The sequence below is a fragment of the Desmodus rotundus genome, unplaced genomic scaffold (genome assembly GCF_022682495.2).
Source record: "Desmodus rotundus isolate HL8 unplaced genomic scaffold, HLdesRot8A.1 manual_scaffold_244, whole genome shotgun sequence".
NCBI lineage: Eukaryota > Metazoa > Chordata > Mammalia > Chiroptera > Phyllostomidae > Desmodus > Desmodus rotundus.
Window position 1 is genome coordinate 1 of NW_026527307.1, and position 21,497 is coordinate 21,497.

At 46.8% G+C, this 21,497-nt stretch overlaps 1 protein-coding gene and 1 pseudogene across 1 annotated transcript; one reads left to right on the forward strand and one right to left on the reverse strand.

Moving 5' to 3' along the window:
• The first annotated feature begins 3,942 nt into the window (after positions 1 to 3,942).
• On the forward strand, positions 3,943 to 4,098 carry LOC112315092 (small nucleolar RNA SNORA25; annotated as a pseudogene).
• Positions 4,099 to 12,653: 8,555 nt separating this feature from the next.
• Positions 12,654 to 19,729, reverse strand: TBL2 (transducin beta like 2). The gene is made up of 7 exons (XM_024571555.2): positions 19,552 to 19,729; positions 17,981 to 18,111; positions 17,547 to 17,731; positions 16,928 to 17,079; positions 16,461 to 16,587; positions 15,950 to 16,102; positions 12,654 to 15,721 (listed from the first exon to the last, which is right to left on the reverse strand). The coding sequence occupies exons 1-7, from the start codon at positions 19,679 to 19,681 to the stop codon at positions 15,259 to 15,261; spliced, it is 1,341 nt and encodes a 446-aa protein (XP_024427323.1). The 5' UTR covers positions 19,682 to 19,729; the 3' UTR covers positions 12,654 to 15,258.
• Between the last annotated feature and the right edge of the window lie 1,768 nt (positions 19,730 to 21,497).

Below are 21,497 nucleotides of genomic sequence, written 5' to 3' on the forward strand. Positions count from 1 at the left end.
CCAAGCGTCAGCCGGTAGGTTCCCATCCCACCCGTCGGTCTGGCGCTCCTCTGGGCCTGGGCCCGTGACCCCTGCCAGCACCCTCAGTCCCGGCCCCTCACCATTTCCGCACTTTCTCGATGGCCGCCATCACCTTCTTGATGTCGTCCTTGGCTCGGCTGCGGGTCTCGGCCCGGACTGACCTGCCCGACATGGTGGCGGCGTGAGCGGCGGGAGCTGGGGTATTGCTCCCAAGACGCGGGGAATCGCGCCCCTCACGCGCCGCCACCCTCCCGCCGCAGCAGCGTCACCACGGCCGTCACCCCCTCCTTGCGCGCGTGCGCGAGAAAGCGCGCGCACCCGCCCGCCCCTTGGGGCTCGAGGCCTCAGCGCGCCTGCGCGCCCGCGTGCTCCGCCTCTGGTGACTGGGTCCCTTGGGTGCCCTGGGAGGGACCTCCCTTAGTCCTCCAGCAGGCGGGGCCAGGTAGCGGCGGCCTGTGCTGTGGGCGGGGCGAGGTTCAGGGCTCTGCCAGTGGAATGGCTGATGCTTTCCCAGAGGATTTGGAGGTGGGCACCTTCATTCTCAGGCCAGGTTTGCTGCCATTACCTGTTATGGACTTGACCTTAAGGAGACCACGATTCTGCATCATCTTGACCTGCTGCTCCTCCTGTCCGGCGTCCTGGTTCCCCAGATAAACCGCTGTGCTCCAACCACAGAGAATTTCACACCTTTCTAAAGTATGCCTTCCAACGTTGTGCACACGTGTTCCGCACCAGAGGAACTCACCACTTTGGTACTCTCCCACCATCCAATTGAACTGAGAAGCATTCACCTGACATCCTGGGGTTCCACTTTGTGCATACTTAGCACTCTACCTCACTGTCTTATTTAATTAAGCAATCGTTAATTAAATGTTGCCTGTATTGTACAGTGCTCTGCTAAGTGCTGCGGACAAAATCTGGGGTTTTGCTTTCACAGAATTTACAGTTTAGTAGAACATACAGACCAGAAAATAGGCATTAAAATGCCATTTTATAAATGCTAGGCTAAGGGAAGTACAACATACCAGGGCAACCCTAATCTAATTGAGAGGTGTCAGGAGGCTTCTGGGGGGAAAATGACCTTGAAGTTGACTTCTGAAAATAGTGTAGATCCATTTGCTCCAAGGCATAACTGTGTCCACACACATTGTAGATGCTCAATAAATGTTTGGGTGAATGCTGAATATTCAGTGCAACTCCCACCAGACAGGCATTTATCGTTGCCTGCACTAGTATGCAGGGAGGGTCCTGTAGCAGCTATTTCAGGAGACGAAGCAGGTAACAGCTTGCATTGGTTGGTAGTGGCTACGTCTGTGACCTCTAGAGAAACTTCCCTTCTGTGTGCCCCAGAGAAACACCTAGCTAACCCTGAACTTGACACAGCCTCTTTCTGTGACTGTTCAGCCTTTCATGATTGACCAATAGCATGGCTTGATAAGCATACGTTGTCTTGCTCGTGAAAGGCTCGGGAACAGCGTCTGCCTGACTGAGAAGTGGACTTGTGGAACCAACATATGGAGGGAAGGAATGAGTCTAGAAATAATGGGATAAAAGGTGGCAGGCACACCTGTTTCTCAAGCCCAACTGATCCGAAATAACACAAGCACTGCCCGAGCACCTGCTAGATGCCCTACAGCAGTGGACTCCGGGTGACATACAGATGAGTAGGACGCGCTCTCTACCCTTGAGAATAAGGGAAAGCAATCGGAAAATAAGACACGAGGCATAATGTGGTAAGTGTTGTGAGAGAGGCCAACTCTCTAGATCTCTCCAGTTCTGTTAATAGGCGCCCCTGGTCAACTGGCAGTTGTCTAACCTCTCTCATTCGTTTCCACATCCCAGCCAGCCTCCTGGCTGAGGTTTCTTTCCTATAGCTTGTCTCTGCTACACAGCCCACTGCTTGTCCTGGCTGCACTAGCCTCCTTCACCCCTCTCTCCTCCATCCCACCCTGCCAGTCAGTCACCTTCCTTGGGAATCCCTGGCTCCAAAGACCTAGTGATCCACCTGTTTTCTGCTCACATTTGTCCACCTGGCCCTACATTCCTTACCTTATCTCCACTGCAGCACTCTCTGCCTAAGATAGCGACCAAAATGGGCACCTAACAACTATATGCCCTGCAGGCCACACAAATGCCATCTTTTGACATACTTTTATTTTTTAAAAATTGCACCTTGATATTTTCTAGGTGAAAGCCTTGTGCTAGGTGCTGAGAGGAGCCAGTGATGCAGCCACCGGCCTGCAGTGTCTGCAGCATTGTGGCTGAGACGAGACAAATTCACACAGACTACTGAATCCTGTGGAGGAAAAGGGACTGCACAGCCACTCTCTCAGGGGGAGAGTGCCCAGATGGACTATTGCTTTTCTGGGCACATTACATTGAGGATGGTCCTCATTTACTATGTACAGGTTCCCTTTAGGTGGTTACCTTTTATGGAAAACAAAGGAGAGGATGTTGCTAATTGCATCAAAAAAGAAGGATATTTGCAAATGTAAAGGGAAAAGTGGTTGAACTGGTTACACTCATCCTTGGAAGGTTTAGCATAGATTTTGGGAAGTTACTTTAAAGATATGCAGTAAACATTTGCTGCCTCAATTCAGGGTGAGGGAATTTTAGCAAAAAGCAAGTCTCAAAGTGGCCTAGGCACAATGCAGGCCTGAGTCCCCACGGGAGAACCTATCCATGGGCGTGGGTCCTGTGCGCTGGACCTCACTTGCCACTGGCCTTTCCAAGTGGGAGCTGAGCCCACGCCACGTAGAATGGTCTCCTATATTTCCCCCCTTGTTTTTAGTTAGGACCGCTATAGATCCCACAAAGCTTGCTGCTTGCTGGTCTCTCATACGACCCTGGGAAAATAATTTGCAAGTGGGTCAAAGTACACAGAGCATTACTATAATCAGTAAGCAACCAGCGGCTCTGAAGACCCACGTTCTCAGGTTAAGCCCATCAATCATTGTCAGGCAGTAATGATCAAACAAGTAATATTCAAAGTACTATGAGGGCTTATTTAGAGTCAGGGTCAGATGGCTAAAGGGCCATAAAACTTTGGGGAAACAAGATCATTTCAGGCTTGGACCCTTATCATTTAAATTGAGGGTATTAGCAAAGCAGGTTTCACAGGATTTTATGCATTCTTTCTTAGGCCTGATGCCCTGGGGAGCCAGCCCTTTCCAGCACAGGGCCCCACCCACCTCCTGCATTGTTTCAGGCTTAAGTCAGGCAGCGCAAGTAAGGCAGCAAAGAGATTAGGAGACTTTTTACAGACAGAATGAGGACTCAGGCCATGTCAAAGCCGAGGGATGAGGGTCCATCACCCCCTTTTTCTATAGCCCCCCAAGTCCTTCCCTGAGGGCCCTGTCATGATCTTGCCTGTCTTAGGTCGCCCCTCCCTTCAAGAATCTTACCCGTCATTGGCTAACCAATCATGCACTAGGGGCCAGGCAGGGTGAGGTAAAGTGGGCAGAGGTGGTGCTCCTGCCAGGGAGATAAGCTTTGTCTCCTTAGTGGCTTAGGATGGCTTAGTCACAGTAGGTTACAACTTCTGAAACCAGGCAGGGCGGTTCCCAACAAGCCAGGCCAGACCTCTGCCTTGAGCAACTTGTATTAGAGGCAATGGCTTCCCTTTCTCGGTAAAAGCTACAGTGGCCTATAATGCCCCACCTGTCCCCACACCTATGTTCATTAATTTTCCAACCTCACTTCTTACAACTAACTTTGGCTGTCTCTGCTCCAACTACACTGGCCTCCTTGCTCACCTGAATATACCCAGGAAAACTGCCTCAGGGCTTTTGCACTGTAGGTCCTTCCCCTTGGAACACACAACTGGCACATATTTGCATGCCTGTCTCACCTCCCTCAGGTCTTTTTCCAGTGTCCCTATGGAATCCATGCCCTTGAGTGCTTTTTAAAAAAAATATTTTTAGGTCATTTCCAAGAGAGCTTATGGTACCAAAACCAGGAGCTCTTAACCTAAGGAGCTCTTAACCCAGGAGCTCTTAACTGTGACCTAAGATTGAAGTTCTCCATAGGATGTAATAGACACTCAATAGTGCTATGTTTTCTTGTGAAGATATAAAATAAAAATAAATTAATTAATTAAATAAAATAAAAATTTTTCCCTGGCTGGCATGGTCCAGTGGATTCAGTGCTGTGCTATGAAGCAAAGGGCTGCTGTTTCGAGTCCCAGACAGGGCACATGCCTGGGTTTTGGGCAGGGTCCCCAGTGCGGGGTGCACGAGGGGCAGCCACATATTGATGTTTCTGTCTCTTTCTCCCTCCCTTCCCCTCTCTCTAAAAATAAATATTAAAAAAATTATATTTTATTGATGATGCTATTACGGTTGTCCTGATTTTCCCCCTTTGCCCCCCTCCACCAAGCACTGTCCACTCTCTCAGGCAATCCTCCCACCATTGTTCATATCCAATGGTCATGCATATAGGTTCTTTGGCTACTCCACTTTCTATACTGTACTTTACATTTCCATGGCTATTCTGTCACTACCTATTTGTACTTCTTAATCCCCTCACCTCTCCACCCATTCCCCCACATGCCTCTCCCATCTGGGAATGATCAAAAGCCCTCCATGTCCAGGACTCTGTCTCTGTTCTTCTTGTTTGCTTTGTATTTTAGATTCAATTGTTTATAGATATGTATTTTGCCATTTTATTCTTAGTTTTGATCTTTTTCTTAAATAAGCCCCTTTAACATTTCATATAATAATGGTTTGGTGGTGATGAACTCCTTTATTTTTTTGTCTGGGAAGCTCTTTATCTGTCCTTTGATTCTACATGATAGCCTTGCTGGGTAGAGCAATCTTGGCTGTAGGCCCCTGCTTTCCATGACTTTGAATATTTCTTGCCAGTTCCTTCTAGCCTGAAGAGTTTCTTTTGAGAAATCAGCTGACAGTCTTATGGGAACTCCCGTGTAGGTAACTAACTGCTTTTCTTGTTGCTTTTAACATTCTCTCCTCATCTTTAATCTTTGGCATTTTAATTATGATGTGTCTTAGGGTGGACCTGTTTGCATCCATCTTGTTTGGAACTCTGTGTTTTCTGGACTTGCATGTCTATTTCCTTCACCAAATTAGGTAAGTTTTCTTTCCTTATTTTTTTCAAGTAGATTTCCTTTCTTGCTCTTTCTGTTTTCCTTCTGGCACCCCTATGATGTGAATGCTAGACCTCTTGAAGTCATCCCAGAGGCTGCTTACACTATCCTCATTTTTTCTTCTTCTTTTTTTTCTTGTTGTTCTGAGTGTTTTTGTTTTTGTTTTTGGCTTCCTTATGTTCCAAACCATTGATTCTCGGTTACATCCACTCTACTGTTGTTTCCCTGTAAATTGTTCTTTATTTCAATTACTGTATCCTTTGATTCTGGCTGGGTCATTTTTATGTCGTTGAGGTCCTCACTAAGTTCCCTGAGCATCCTGATAACCAGTGTTTTGAACTCTGCACTGATAGATAGCTCATCTCCATTTCATTTTGCTCTTTTTCTGGAGTTTTGATCTATCCTTTCATCTGAGCCATGTTTCTTTATCTCCTAGTTTTGGCAGCCTCCCTGTGTTTGTTTTTCTGTATTACATAGAGCTGCTTTGACTCCATGTCTTGGTAGTGTGGCCTAATGTAGTAGGTGTCCTGTAGGGCACAGTGACACAGCCTCCCGTATCACCCAAACTGGGTACTCAAGATGTGCCTTTCGTGTGGGCTGAGTATACCCTCCTCTTGTAGTTGAGCCTTGGTTGCTGTTGGCAGATCAATGGGAGGGATTTATTTAATATATTTTATTGATTATGCTATTATAGTTGTCCCATTCCCCTCCCCCTTTATTCCCCTCTGCCCTGCACCACCCCTGCTCCCACCCACATTCCACCCTCTTAGTTCATGTCCATGGTTTCTACATGTAAGTTCTTTGGCTTCTCCATTTCCTATACAATTCTTTTTTTTTAAATATTTTATTTATTTATTTTTAGAGAGAGGGGAGGGGAGAGAACAAGAGGAGGGAGAGAAACATCAATGTGTGAGAGATACATCGATCTGTTCCCTCTCCCATGCCCCCAACTGGGGACCTGGCCCAAAACCCAGGCACGTTTCCTGACTGTGAATCGTTGAACCAGTGACCCTTTGGTTCGCAGGCCTGCACTCAATCCACTGAGCCACACCAGCCAGGGCAATTTCCTATACAATTCTTAACCTCCCCCTGTCTATTTTGTACCTACCATTTACGCTTCTTATACCCTGTACCTTTTCCCCCATTCTCCCCATTCCCCCTCCCCACTGATAACCCTCCATGTGATCTCCAGTTCTGTGATTCTGTTCCTGTTCTCGTAATTTGTTTAGTTGGTTTTTGTTTTTGTTTTTTTAGGTTCAGTTGTTGATAGTTGTGAATTTGTTATCATTTTACTGTTCATATTTTTGATCTTCTTTTTCTTAGATAAGTCTCTTTAACACTTCATATAATAAGGGCTTGGTGATGATGAACTCCTTTAACTTGACCTTATCTGGGAAGAACTTTACCTGCCCTTCCATTCTAAATGGTAGCTTTGCTGGGTGGAGTAATCTTGGATTAAGTCCTTGCTTTCTTGACTTTGAATACTTCTTTCTAGTCCCTTCTTGCCTGCAAGGTTTCTTTTGAGAAATCAGCTGACAGTCTTATGGGAACTCCTTTGTAGGTAACTGTGTCCTTTTCTCTTGCTGCTTTTAAGATTCTCTCCTTATCTTTAACCTTGGGTAATGTAATTATGAGGTGCCTTGGTGTGTGCTTCCTTGGATCCAACTTCTTTGGGACTCTCTGAGCTTCCTGGACTTCCTGGAAGTCTATTTCCTTTGCCAGATTGGGGAAGTTCTCCTTCATTATGTTTTCAAGTAAGTTTTCAATTTCTTGGTCTTCCTCATCTCCTTTTGCCAACCCTATGATTCAGATGTTGACATGTTTAAAGTTGTCCCAGAGGTTCCTAAGCCTCTCCTCATTTATTTGAATTCTTGTTTCTTCATTCTGTTCTGGTTGAATGTTTACTTCTTCCTTCTGCTCCAAACTGTTGATCTGAGTCCCCGTTTCCTTCCCTTCACTGTTGGTTCCCTGTACATTTTCCTTTATTTTACTTTGCATAGCCTTCACTTTTTCCTCTATTTTGTGACCATACTCAACCATTTTTGTGAGCATCCTGATTACCATTGTTTTGAACTCTGCATCTGCTAGGTTGGCTCTCTCTTCATTGCTTAGTTGTATTTTATCTGGAGCTTTGATCTGTTCTTTCATTTGGGCCATATTTTTTTGTCTTGGCTCACCTGTTATGTAGTAAGGGCCCTTAGGTATTCACCAGGGTTGGGCAACCCATGTTGCTGCGTTGTGGCACTTTATGTGGGTAAGGGGTCGGAAAGGGAACAGTGCTGCTTTCTCTCCTCTCCACTGGCTCTCAGTCACTTCCCCCACTTCCCACAAGCAATTGGGCCCTTCTGGTGCTGATACCCAGGTTGTTGGGTTTGTGTACATTCTAGTACTCTGTGGGTCTCCCCAGTGAACTCTCCTGTGAGGGTGGGAGTTTCTCCTGCCATCACAATTCCCAGAGGTCTTTACAGCCAGAGGTTTTGAGGCTTTATTTCCCCATGCTGAAACCCTGAGTTTCGAGGTCTATCTCACTCCCCAGTTGTTCCTTATGGTTTATCTGTGCATGAATGTGGGACCTCCTGGTCTGCCAGCTGCCGCCCCACCCACCCAGTCCTCAAGCTGCCTCGCCCCGAGTCCTCTCTGCCCTGGCCACCTGTCTCCACCCCTCCTACCAGTCTGAAGAATGTTTCTTCTTTAACTCCTTGGTTGTCGGGCTTCCATAACAGTTCAATTTTCTGGCAGTTCTGGTCATTTTTTGTTTCTAAATTTGTTGTTGTCCTTCTTTTGGTTGTGCGAGGAGGCAAAGTGTATCCACCTACGCCTCCATCTTAGCCAGACTCAGATTGCTCTTCTGTATTGGGTAATTTAAAAGTCGGCAAGCTAAGTCTGTTCCTGACTCTCATCTTAAGAGCAGACTTACGTTCTGGGAGTTGAAAGAACATGCCCAAAATCACGTGCTGGTTAAAAGCTGCCCTATCCCTGGGTTAGGTGTTGGAAAGGGGCCCTTCAGAAAGGGTGTGTCCAGAAAGGCACTCAAGGGGGTACTCAGTGATTGCAAGGCTCAGGGCAACTGGGGAAGGTTCTCAGGAGGTAGGAGTTCTTTTATTCAACTAACTGGCCCTGTGTTAGGCTGTAAGTGTTGGGAACCACCCTGCCTGGTTTCAGAGGCTGTAACCCCCCATGGCTAAGGCTGAGTCAGAGACCTTGCGACCATAAGCCACTAAGGACACAAAGCTTATCTCCCTGGCAGGGGCGCCACCTCTGCCCACTTTACTTTACCCTGCTTGGCTCTGAGCCTGACCAGTTAGCCAATGACGGGTAAGAATCCTCAAGGGAGGATCAACCTAAGACAGGCTCTGGTCACCAGGGATAGCTCGCAGGGAAGGACTTGGGGGGCTGTGGCAAAAGGGGGTGATGGACCCTCGCCCCTTGGCTTTGAAATAGCCGGAGTCCTCATTCTGTCTGCAAGAAGTCTCCTAATCTCTTGGCTGCTTTACTTCCCTGTCTGATTTGAGCCTGAAGGATAACAGAGGGCGGTGCAGTCCTGTGCTGGGAGGGGCGGATTCCCTGGGGAATCAGGCCTAAGGAAAATAGTACATTCCTGTGAAGCCTACTTAATCTGTACCCTCGGCTTAAAAGATAAGGGTCCAGACTTGAGATGAGTCTGGCGCTTAAAGTTTTATGGCCCTCTAGCTGATTGGCTGTAGCTCAGACTAAGCCCTGGAAGTTCTCTGCAAATCCTGTATTGTTTAATCCTTGCTGGCTGACAATGATTGATGAGCTTTATCTGCGTTCCTATGCAATGAACCTAATAAAAGTCCATGGAGAAAAAGGATCAAGGCCCTTCTCCCCCTGAGAGATTGGCCACCTTTCCTCCCCAAGCAGATCATGTCTTGGTAGTCTTCATCCGTGGCGGAACCAGGGGGCTGCGTTAAAGCCCCCCGACATGTAAGGATACTAAAATTAATCAGACTTGTCACCTGCCCTCTAGACAGTCACAGCACATATAAATTACATTACAACGTGGTGTCCTCCAGATAATCTGAGGACAGACAACACAATGTGGAGAGATGGAGGAATGTATAGGCTTATGAAAGCACTGAGAAGCCTTTAAGTTAGTCTGAGGTAGTGGGGGAAAGGCAGTTTCTGAGGACTTCTGAGAGAGCCAAGGTGATGGCCATATGACCAGGGACAGGAGCTGGGGTGTTTCCACTGACAAACAGGGAGTGGGACAGTCCCCTAGAGGGTCCCTGGATGGCTCTCCTGCAGTTTCTCTTCCACTGGGCACAAGCACGGAAACACTGACCTGTAGGGATAGGAACACACCCTCAGGCAGGACAGTAGCTTCTGAATAATGTTCAAAATCAAGGCAGAAGAGCACAGTTGCTGTGGTTTCCAAACTTTGGTATCAGAATTACCTGAGAGCTAATAAAGAACACAGAGGCCTGTTAAAGCAGATAGGAGCTTGGTAGATATGCCCAGGTCCCAGGTGATTCTGATACTGGGAACTGTTAGGAACCTGAGCTCTCTGAACCCAGACTCTGTGGGTTCAAATCCCAACTCAGCTATGCACCACGTAAGTGACCTTGGCAATTATGCAGATTCCTTATTGGCGATGGGAAAGTTATAATAGTACCTGTTCTCATAGAACTGCTGGGAGGGTGAGGTGAGTTATTACTACAGCACTGAGGACGATATCTGAACTACAGTAAGGACCCCACAAATGTTTGCCATTATTACCAAATATTTCAGCTGTGGCAGAAAGCTGCCGTTAAGGAAGAAAAAAAGAGTCAAGGAGAGGATGAGAGGTTAAAACAGGGTATTCAATAAGGAGTTTAACTGAGACTTTTTACAAAAACAAACAAAAACCCCTGCTAGAAGACAATTAGCTAGCATAATTTACAAGCCAGTAAGCAGTTTGAAATGTTTAAATGTGAAAACGCTTGAGTTTACTTGCTGTAGTGACAGCATCTATAATGAAAGCAGAAGGACAAGTTCTATCAGTTTATGAGAGAGAAAGCTGGTATGCTCAGCTCCCCTGGATTCCTTCTTAACTTTTCAGATTGATCCTGGGCGGTGATGGAGGAATGATTCAGGTGTGACTGTTTTCCATACTGGTACCCTAGCTGCGGCTGCTCTGTGTGATACTTGGAAGAACTTAAAGAAGAGAACGGAGAGCCAGTAATCAGGGCACAGATACCAGTTAAGAAAATATGTAAGAAAATATATATATACGAGACTATTTCCACATGTCCAGAACGTTTAGAAATCTTGAGATACATCTGGCTGAATCTCCAGAAACTCACAATACTGTATTTCTGATGTATTACAGGGAGCTTAGTGTAGTGAACTTGAAACTGCAGGGGGAAATGAAATGTGGTTAACATGCTGGACATGGGCAAGAGGACTCCTTCTGGAGGGGCTTGTCTTGGCCCTCCTCCTGCCATGCACCTCCCCATGAGGCATAGACCTTGCAGGACCACTCATTCAGCTTGTCACTTCACCCACGAGACCATGGTCCAGGCACCCAAGACCTTGGAATCCCTGCACCAACAGAACCAAAACTGCTTACGGGGCCTGTGAGCCTTCCCTGGGTCCATTCCTACAGAGGCAGTGCTGCCATGTGCACACCATTAAGGATCACGTGGTGAGGGGCTTTTAGGGATATGATGGCACCTGGGAGGTGCGGGCTGGGGTATCCTTTGCAATGTGGAAAAGCAGCAGGTAGGAACAAAAGACAAACAGGCCTTGACCATGGGATGGCCTGCTTTGACACCATATTGTGGCAGGCCTGAGTTTTGAGAATTTTAAATTCAAACTTGGCCTTCCAGGATGTTGTACCTATCAAGATAGGATAGAGTGTATTTTAGCTTAGTTTGATTTATAACTTTTAGATATTAAGATGTGGCATATGGGCCTCCATTTGTATTCTTGCCTCTGGGGATGGACCTGGTAGTTAAAGGTATGTAACTTAGTACCAGACAGGCCTAAATTTAACTATCAGGGAATGCCATTTATTGGCTGTGCCTTGGACAGTTTACTAATAATACTAATGTTAAAGCTTTTTTGGTTGCAAGTCAGAGTATCCATATTCAAATTGACTTAATCATACACAGGAACTTACTGCTTTGCAACTGACAACTCTAGTGGTGGAAACCTCAGGCTTGCCTGAATCTGCCAGTCTAAACAGTATCCTCAACATGTGATCTCTCTACAACTTGGGCCCTATTTTCCTGTGTTAGCTTCATTCTCAGGCAGGACTACACATAACAAGCTTACATCTTACTTACTAAGCAATCCCAGCAGAAAATGAAAGGTATTTTCACTTTTCTAAAGTTCTGGCCAAGTCCAGGGATCTGCTGATTTGTTATACACCCACTACGGAGCATCTGGGTCTATCCTCTATAAACCACATGGATCAAGAGTCAGGGAAGCGGTAGTTCACCAAATAAGAACACGTGTTTACTGGGAGAATGGCTGAGGCAAAACCAGTAGCAAGTTGGTAGGGATTAAATGCTTAGCACTCAACATTAGCCAGTATTAAAGTGATCAAGAAAACGCAAATAGGCTCAAGTTGGGTTTGTATACCAAACAGAAAGCAAGTAGAAACCACACTCGTTTTCCAACTGCCCTGAGCTCTGGAAGTTTGTAGCCCAAAACAAAGACTTGGAAATGCAGTCATGATCTCAGAAGACATTCACAATTTTGTGTGTATGAATCACGCTTTCAGTTTGTGTGGCTGCTTCTACAATGCCAACCTGTGTCCATCTGTGGGCCTCCACCTGAAAAGCTGTGGGCTGAAACCAAGTCGTGCTCACAAGAAAGATCCCTATTCTTGGAATTTTTTAAGAGTACATGAATCCCCAAATTATTGTTTCTAGGTATGAGGCCAATTTAGGACAGTGTTGGGTCTATCTAGCACTACATGAAATAACCTACCATCACTGATACCACATCAGTATGTGCTTCCTACTTACCTCCTATAATCTCTAATTACAGAACAATCATTTAAATATGAATATAATTACCTTGATGAAAACTGCAGTTTAAATATTTTTATTTTTTATAACTGATAAAATAGGCTGTATACCACCATTTTTAACATTTCCCCAACTTTTTATTTTGAAAATTTTCAAACCCACAGAAGTTGAAATAGTAATATTAAAATATTATGCTGCCTTCATACACAAGGATTTTTGATCAAAATAACACAGCAGTCTCTGTTCTACATGAATAACCAGGTAGCTTCCCCATGCTTACAAGAGAAGCAGGCTCATTTTTAGTGAAAGGAGCTTCCTGTCCTCACAAAGTCTCTATAATCACTTTTTCTGTAGTGCATTCACTCAGCTCACCAGAAACACAGGGACAGGATTTATTCCCATTTTACAGAAGGAAACAAACTCCGAGTAGTCAGTGGTCTATCTGCTCAAGGTCTCAAATCAGTCCGTGATCCAGCTGAAACCAAAACTGAAGACTTCTGACTTCAGTAACTCAACACTTCACAATGAGGAATGCCAGAGCCAAGCAGATATGCAAGGAGGAGTTTTAGTCTCATTCTTCTGACAATCAGAAAGCCAGTATTCACCAGGACCCATGTTTATAGCATTTCCAATCAGAAATCTGTTATTAGGAACATAAAACCACAGTGGAAAGCAAGAGTGGGAAGATACTCACGGAGGGTACTGAACTTCCTGTCAAATGCGCTGGTCTGAGTTCGTTTACTGAGGGCTTTTTCTGCCCAGGTATTGTGCTTGGGATACAGAGCAAATCAGGAAGACAAGGATTCTGCCTTTGTGGAGCTCACCTTCCAGTGGGTTAATGAACAATCCAGAAGCTGCCAATTGAGAGAACTGGTGGGCTGCATCTGGCCCACATTAGTGTTTTGTTTGGTCCATACAGTGCTTAATTTTTTTTTTTTTATTACAAACTGCCAACTTCTAGCTTCTCTGAAACAGGGAACTTCTGCTGGATTCCTGAATAATAAGCAGCAGCCAACCCTGCCCCTTACCCAGGACACATGCCCTCTAGAGATCACTTCAGTCCCTACCATTTCCTACTGTCTCACACCCAGAAGACATTCAGTTCGTGCATTTACGTTACCCACGTGACATCCATAAGCATTTAAACTGAACCCCCTGAAGCGAACATATCCTAACAAGATAATTTCGGATAGCACTATGAAATATAAAATAAATAAAATGCACTAATATGATGGATGTGATGTGATTGGTGGAAAAGGCTACTTCATATTGGGTGGTTAGGGACCTTCTCTCTGAAGTGTTAACTGAAACTGAGACCTGAATTGTGACAAGCACGACAACTCAGCCAACAGAAAAGAAAACTGCTTCCAAGCATAGGGAACGGCATAGACACAAGTTCCCCTTGAGGCTGGAAATAACCTGGCTTGGCTGAGGAACAGCAAGGTTGGGGCGGCTGGGACAGTGGTAAAAAGAACACACAAGGAAGAAGCCAGATTACTTATGACCCTGTGGGCGATGGTGAGCATTTTGGATTTTATTCCAAGTGTGACAAGGAAGCCTTTGAAAGGTTTTAACTGGGGAGTAATGTGATCTTGTTTACATTTTCAAAAGATCACTCTGCTATGTGGAAAAGTGATTTAATGAAGCAAGAAAAGAAGCAAAGGAACCAATGAGGAAGCTATAGTATCCAGTAGATGACAGTGGCCAGGACCAGGATGGTAACAGAACAAATGGAGAGAAGCAGCAGATTCAGGATATAATATAATCTGGAGTGTAACCAAAATTTTTTGGTGAAGTGGTTGGTAGTAGGGGTAGTGGGGCAGAGGGAGTAATGAAAGGGAGTAATTAAGGGTAACACTAAGGCTGTGGCTTGTTCAAACATTTATGTGAACTGGGGGTGAGTAAGGGAGGTCCCCGTTTTAAGAAGAAACAAGAATCTGATTCTGGATGAATAAATTTTACCTAGACTCAAGTCTTCCTTTACCTCCCACATTCAAACAGTCCTCCAATCCAAGCATTCAAACTGCTAAATACGTAATCTCTTATCAACTCTATCCCTTGAACTTCATCTTCATATCCACTGCCTCTGACCTGGTTCAATCCTCTTACCTCGACTTTTATAAGCGCCTTCTATAGCTATGAATAAACCAACAAAAAGCACTTAATAGTAAATATTAAGCACTCGATAGACAAGTGTACCACTCTCCTACTAGCCATCTTTGATGGCAGAGATCATGTCTTATTCATACTTATCTACAGTGTAAGTATGTGCTGGGCAGGCTGGGCACTCAAATGTGTAATGGACCTCTAACCTCCTGAAAGAGAAGACTTCACTGTGGGATTCTACGATTCCTCCACACAACTTAAAGCAGTACCAGATACGAAGTGTATGATCCCAGAAACTTCACCTTCCCAACGGATGTGTTTTTCCCTTTCTACTTTAGTTTCTAACTACAGTGTTTGAGACCCTCTTTTACACAGTAGTTAATAAATGACACTGGATAACAGGTAACATGTTACTACTCTACTTTTCTTTCAAATCTAAGGACTTTTTACTTTCACATCCCCTCAATGCCTTTGTGAGGTCAAAAGATTATTCTTCATTTTACAAATAAGAAAAGGGAGGCACAGAATGAAATCCCTTCCTTTTTGATGGTGTTATCTACTTTGCCTGGACTCAGCCTAGCCTTTTCCTTACCCATACCACAGTCATGCATTTGTAAGATATCCCAGTCTCCACCCCTGCAATGCTGCTGGTTAGTACTTGAGCATTCTTTAGATTTTGCCTCCACAATTTAAACTTCTCTGGGTATCAGGGTGTGCTGCCACAAGGTCAAAGACCATGTTCCCCTTCTCTTCTATTTACCACTCTCCTCAGTGCCCAGTGAAGACAGATTCCATCCACCCTTTGGGCCCAGGAAAAAACACCTTGGTCATTACCCTGGGAGGTCAAGTAAGGCCAGGAGTCACAACCAGCAAGAAGCGAAGGATCTAAGTAGGTAAGAACGGCTTCAATGGGAAAAAGGAAGGGTCACCATTAAAAAAAAATCAGGATACTCCTTTCAAAAGGCTTCCAGTTGGGGAGTACCTGGGAAGAAAAGTAGCAGCAGTGGTGGCAGCAGCAGGCCAGATCCTTCCTGCTGCACCCTCTTAGAGTCATTTCTTCAAGGCACCCAGGCTCTTCAGGGCTTCCTGGGCCTGGGTCAGCTGCTGTTGCAGCCTCTGGCGGGTGCTCTCATTGGAGGCCCGCTTCAGGAGGCCCTGCATTTCCTCTACCACTGCCCGGTGGCCGGGGGTGTTATGGAATAGCCGCACTGCCCGGTCCCCACAGGAGGCCAGAAGCCGGCCCGTGATATCAAAGGACAAGTCAGTGATATACTCCCCATGGACCTGCTCAAAGCATTCCTCCTTCTCACCCCGCCGGGTATTGTAGAGATGAATGCTGCTGCCACTGGCCAAGGCTAAGACCTGGGCATCAGGGGAGAGTGCCAGGCGGCATAGCATGCTGCTTGCCTCTTCAAAGCGACCTGTCCTCAGCAAGTAGGGGTCCTGCTGCTTCTTGTACTCCACATCTGTGTCCCACAGTTTCCACGTACCATCCTTGGAGACAGAGGCCATCCTGCAGCATGGAAAAATCACAGCTCTGGCGTCAACACACCTGGAAGAGAGGGCACTGGGACAGCACTAAGGGCTCCAACTAGGAAGCCAACTCCATTACTATGTCTACTTCCTGCTGAGGGTCAGGCACCCCACCCAGTTCATGGCTACTGCAGAGATAGGCAGAAAGACCCTTGTTACCAAGAGGGGCTGAGAGCCACTGGTAAGAAATCAGAGAGAATTCACTCACCTTCGGGAGTCATTGGAGAAGGCAAAGAAGTGGACAGCTGCCGAGTGGCCCTTCAGTTCAAAGGCTCGTACAACCTCTTGGAATTCACCTTTTTTCCCAAAGCAGACTTCCCAAACTTTGACATCTGGGGTGAAGCCACATGAGGCCACAAACCTGTCATACAACCCGAGTTCCTTTAAAAGTTAATTTTAAGGGCATCTTATTTCTGCAAACCTATTAAGCCTCTTCCTTAAGAAATTTAATCTTATATCTAAATGACACCATCTTTTAAAAGTGCTTTTATACACATGATCTCCGTTCATCCACAAAACCATGCTATAAGATACACAGTACCCCAACTCAACCTTTGAAAAACTACAGATGAAGAAATAGAGACTAAGGACTTAAATCTAGGTGTCCTGATTCCACACTGTATGCTCCCTCCACTACCTGTAGCTGGTTCACTGCTCTGTCCCTAGCCCCCAGCCCCAACCTTTACCCATCCCAGATGCCAAAGTCCCTCCTTCCTCACCTGCTACAAGGGGATATAGCAGCATGTGTATTGTTCATCTGGTTGGTGTTAATGGTAGACAACACCTGACCTTTCAGATTCCAAATGAGGATAATTGTGTCACTGGAAGCGGTCATGATGAACTTTCCTGAGGAGGGAGGGGAGTGACATAAGCTGAGGTCAATTACCTGACCAAGTGTCAATCTTCAATGAGACACATATGAAAGCCACTGCTGCCCAAAGTACCCATGCTCCCCTCCCGGGCCAAGGGTCAACGCAGATAAAGACTGCTAAAGAATGTGGCTCTTACCTGCCTTACCTGGGGATTTACTATGGCTCCCAGACTCCAGGGAAACACAGAGCCAGAGTCCCTTTATCAAGCTGAGGCTGAGCAAAATGCTGAGAGGCAGCGTTAACTCATTCAGCATTTATAACTAGAGCCATTCCCTCCTGCCTTAGGCAAGCTCCACCCTCTGAATGCCTCTTACCTGTGTCAGCAATGCCAATGTTGATGACAGGTGCTTTGTGCTTTTTAGGAAAGTCCTCTGGGGTGGCCGTGAAGGTGTATCCACCATCCTCTCGCTTGCTCATCTTGAAGACACGGAGAGTTTCTCCATTGGCCAGCCAGACAAGGAAGGCTCTGAAGACAAGGAGCAGACAAGTCAGTCACACACTCATTCAGACGGGGACCCTGTGTGAGCCAGGTCCTATGCTACAATAGATTTTAAGGGAAGTCAAGATCTCCCCTCATGCCCTATAGTCTAGTGTTCTAACTTAACCCCTTGGTTCAAAATCTAAACCTTCCCACTAAATAGAACTCTAATAGTTTTTGTTCCTTTAGTTTCTTTCTAAGGCTTAGAAAATCATTATAGCTTCCAAGACTAATCTGAAAGCCAGACTTTGGTACTTCCCAAGCTACCTCCTTGCTATATAACTGCCTAGCCCTCTAGGGAGCCCCAGGCAGCACTCAGTCTGTCTGGACACTCTCTTTCTGCTACCCCAAGGGGGACCTTGAGTCCCCCCTCACTATCCCAAACGATGTATGGGAAGGCCATAAGCCTCAAGCTATGCTTCTACAGGCAAACCTAAGGCTCCATACTTTCCCACCTGCAATCAGGGCTGAAGCGCACCAGCGTGGCGTGGTCCAGCTCCACGTTGGCTCTCATGCTGCGGTGCTCCCGCTGCGGAAAGTCCTTTGTGCTCCAGATGCGGACGGTTCGATCATCTGCACAGGTGGCCAGGTATTTGCCATTGCTGCTAAAGTCCATGCAAGATATGTTCCCACTGTGGCTCTAGGGGGAAAGGTTGCACATGTGAACAGGAACCCCCTGGGCAGAAGGGGAACGCCAACGTGCAGCCGTGACTTCAGGGCCCAGTTGCCTGGACTGATAGCAAGGTGCCGACGGGATGTGGTGAGAAGGCACAGAATGGGGCATCCAGACTGACTGTGGTCAGACACCACGGGGTCTGTAATGTGCACAGAATACCACAAAGGAAAAGTCTGTGTTGTATGTGTGTATGCATGGTACCCGTGTATGTACCTTCAGGGCCGCAGCCAGGAGCCGGTGGGTGAAGTTGTGTTGTTGAGGCTTCTCCTTGCGAATACGCTGTTGCTGTTTCTGCTTCTTTGATTTTGAGGACTTGTCAAGTGGAAATCCATTTGCTTTTTGGCCTATAAGGAAGGGCCATATCATTCATCCATTCCACTACTCACTCAATAAGCATTTACTTACTCCCTGTAGTTGGCCAGGCATTGAGAGGAGCAACAAGAGATGACCAGATGTGGACCCTGTCCTCAACAAGAGACTGATGCAGGCAAAAAGAGAAGCTCTGGAATCAGACTTGGGTTTGGATTGTGATCTTGAGGAGGCTGCCTGCTGTTAGTCCACACAGCACCTCAGTGCAAATCAGAAAAGGCGCCCTGTCTGGGCCAGCACAGCTCAGTGGGTGCACAGCATGGCCAGAGTGCAGCTCCCTGGCCAGACACCCCTACACAGAGAATAATGTGCACAACCAAACCCGGCAGCCCCAACCTTGGGTAAGTTACTTAACTGCTTTGGGCCTTGGTTTCCTTGAAGTTGTGAGAATTTGATAATATACACAAAATGACAAGTGTTAAAGGCCCAAAGGACTCAGAGAAAACTGAGGAATGAGAGGCAGTTAACACGCATTGAGTTACCCTGCACCACAAACGGTGCAGGTCATTTCGGCATAAAATAGCTGATTTAATTGGGAATTGGGCCAGGCACCACGTGGGCATGTGTTAGATCGCTGCCTCCTCACTCCTCAATTCCTACAGGAAAAACCCCCCTGAGGACCAAGTACAAAGATGGCCACAGTCTGCCCTCTGCTCAGTTCTCCAGCCTCATCTCTCCCCTCCCACTAAAGTCATACCAAATGATGTTGAGGGCTCCCTGCCTTGTGCATAGTGCCTTTGTCAGGAATGTTCTTCCTTCCTTGGCCTCCCGGCAAACTCTTACACATCTATGCTTTAAGACCGCATCTCACGTGTTGCCTACAATCAGTGAAGGTTTCTGGACACGCACCCCCCCCCACCAAAAAAGCAGGCCTGCCCACTCTCGCCACAGGGTTTCCTGTTTCCAGTACTGACCTCTTCTAGGAAACGTATAACACTGTATATTTTCGCTAATACTTTTAGCTGTTCTTCTCCATTACCCCGGAGTGGACTCCCCAGAGGAAAAGACCCGTATTGAGATAGTAGGTACACAATACATCAAGGAACTACTCAGGGTGCTCACAAGTGAATGTCGGTCCGTCACTCCCTCACCTCCCCGCCCATCTTCATAAAATAACGAATAAATAGCGCGCTTGGGAGCTTAGAAGCCACCTCGCAGCAACCCCGGAGACAAGCTGAGACTCAAACGGCAAAGTGGCACCGAGGAAGCCGCAGATGGGGACCCAGGTTCTAAAGACTCTTCCCGAAGGGGCGCGACCAGACGGGCCAGGCAGCATCTCTTGTCGAAAAGCGAAGCTCATACCACAAGAGAAGAAAGTGATGCTGGGGGAGGGACCCAGCACCCCCGCGGGCCCAGACTGCCGGTCGGAAGCGAGGTCCCCATTGGTTACCCCTGCTCGCCATGGCCCCACTAACCGGCGGACCGGCTGCTTATCTCCTCCTCTGCGCGTAGCCACCCCCGCGCTACCGCCGCCGTCGCCATCAGGGCCAGCAGCCCGAGCAACAGCGACAGACCCATCAGCTCCGGCATCTGTGGTAGTTCCATGTTGGCTTGGATGCTGCCACCTCAGCCTCCGGCTACGCAGGCGCCTGAGCGTCGTGGCGGGGCGACGCACGCACGCGGGGCGGGGCCTAACCATTCAGCCCTCTGGAGGGGCGGGGCCTGTCCATTTGAGGGTCCCAAGGGGCGGGTCCTGGCCTTTAGGGGAATGTTTTATGGGCATCAGGGAATTCAGAGGAGCGTTGACTGTTAATGGAGAAGAGAAAAGGTAGTCCTGGAGTTAGAGTGTGAAACAGCCTCAGCAAGGAAGGATGGATGCTGCTGTGGCTCAGTGGATTGAGTGCTGGAACCCGCGAACCAGAGTCGCTGGTTCCATTCCCGGTCAGGGCTGGTGCGAGGCAACCACACCTCCATGTTGCTTTCCCTCTTCCTCCCTCCCTCCCCTTTTCTCTAGAAAACCAGGAGGTGTTTGCTAGGATCCAGTAGGGGTTGGTAAGAGCCTGGACTTAAGGGTGGTCAAGGGAGTGGAGAGGAAATTGAAAAGACTATTTTTTTTAACCACACATTTCTTATTTTGAAATAATTAAAACTTAACGGGGAGTTGAAAAAATGAACGGGAAGTTTCCGTATACCCTTCACCCAGTTTCCCCCAATGGTAACATCTTGCATAAATATATTGTAATAGCAAAACCAGGAAACTGGCATTGATACAATCTATACATCTTATTCAGATTTCAGCCCAAAGGATGATATTCTGAAAGCCTAATAGAATTTGAACTAGATGGAGAAGGAATAGTTCCAGAACAGGCATGCTCTTTGGGCCTCCCAGCCCTGAAACCCACAGCAAGTGGAAGTACCAGGGTCAGAGATTCATGATTCAAATATTTCCATGTCCACCAGGGAGCCTCTCCTGACAATGCAGACCCTCTGGTCTTTAAAAAGTCCGCCTGAGGGGAGAGGCTGCTGCAGACACTAGGTGACAGACAGACACACCCACACGCACAGACTTGTTGAGGAAGCAGATGTAGTCAGAGAGCAAATGGAGCTGCCTTATTTCCTTCCCTTTTGTCCCGTGTGCGGGAGCGAGCGCACTGGCGTCAACAAAGCTGTGGGCAGTGGGGTAGGGAGGGCTGGAGGGAGTGTCCAGAGCATCCTGGGGCTTTTCCACCTTAATTTGCTTTTTTAAAAAGTTATTTTCTGTTTATTGATTTTAGAGAGAGAGAGAAAGGGAGAGAGAAATAGACAAAGAAATGTTGATTTGTTGTTCCACTTACTTATGCATTCCTTGGTTGTTTCTTGCACGTGCCCCGACTGGGGACCAAACCCACAACCTTGGTGTATCAGGACAATGCTCTAACCAACTGACCTTAATTTGCTTTATTTAAAATTATTTTTTATTTATTGATTTTAGAGAGAGGAAGGGGGAGAGAAAGAAAGGAAGAGTAACATCAATTTCATCAATTTGTTGTTCAACTTACTTATGCAGTCATTGTTTCTTGTATTTACCCTGACTGGGGATCAAACGCACAACCTTGGTATATCAGAATGATGCTCTAACCAACCAACCTTGCTTTTTCGAACCGTAGGCCCAGCCAAGAACCACTTTCTCTACCACCTAGAGACAAAGCTGTACTTTTAAGAAGAATTTAACTTATTAAGCATTCTGCATGTGACTTTGTTTTTTTTTTAGAGGGAGGGAGAAAAAGAAGGAAACATCGATGCATGAGGGAGAGATACATCAACGGGTTTCCTCTTGCACGCTCCAAACTCCAGGCCTGGCCTGGCATGTGCCCTGACTGGGAATCGAACAGGCAACCTTTAGGTTTGTAGGCCAGCACTCAGTCTACTGTGCCATACCAGC

Excerpts from the sequence above, each read along its gene's own strand:
- TBL2 (XM_024571555.2), bottom strand. The coding sequence starts at position 19,681 with ATGGAACTACCACAGATGCCGGAGCTGATGGGTCTGTCGCTGTTGCTC. Across the intron at positions 17,732-17,980 it reads TCCTGGCTGCGGCCCTGAAG|AGCCACAGTGGGAACATATC; the intron begins GTACATACACGG and ends CTTTCCCCCTAG. Across the intron at positions 17,080-17,546 it reads CGCTTCAGCCCTGATTGCAG|AGCCTTCCTTGTCTGGCTGG; the intron begins GTGGGAAAGTAT and ends CCTTGTCTTCAG.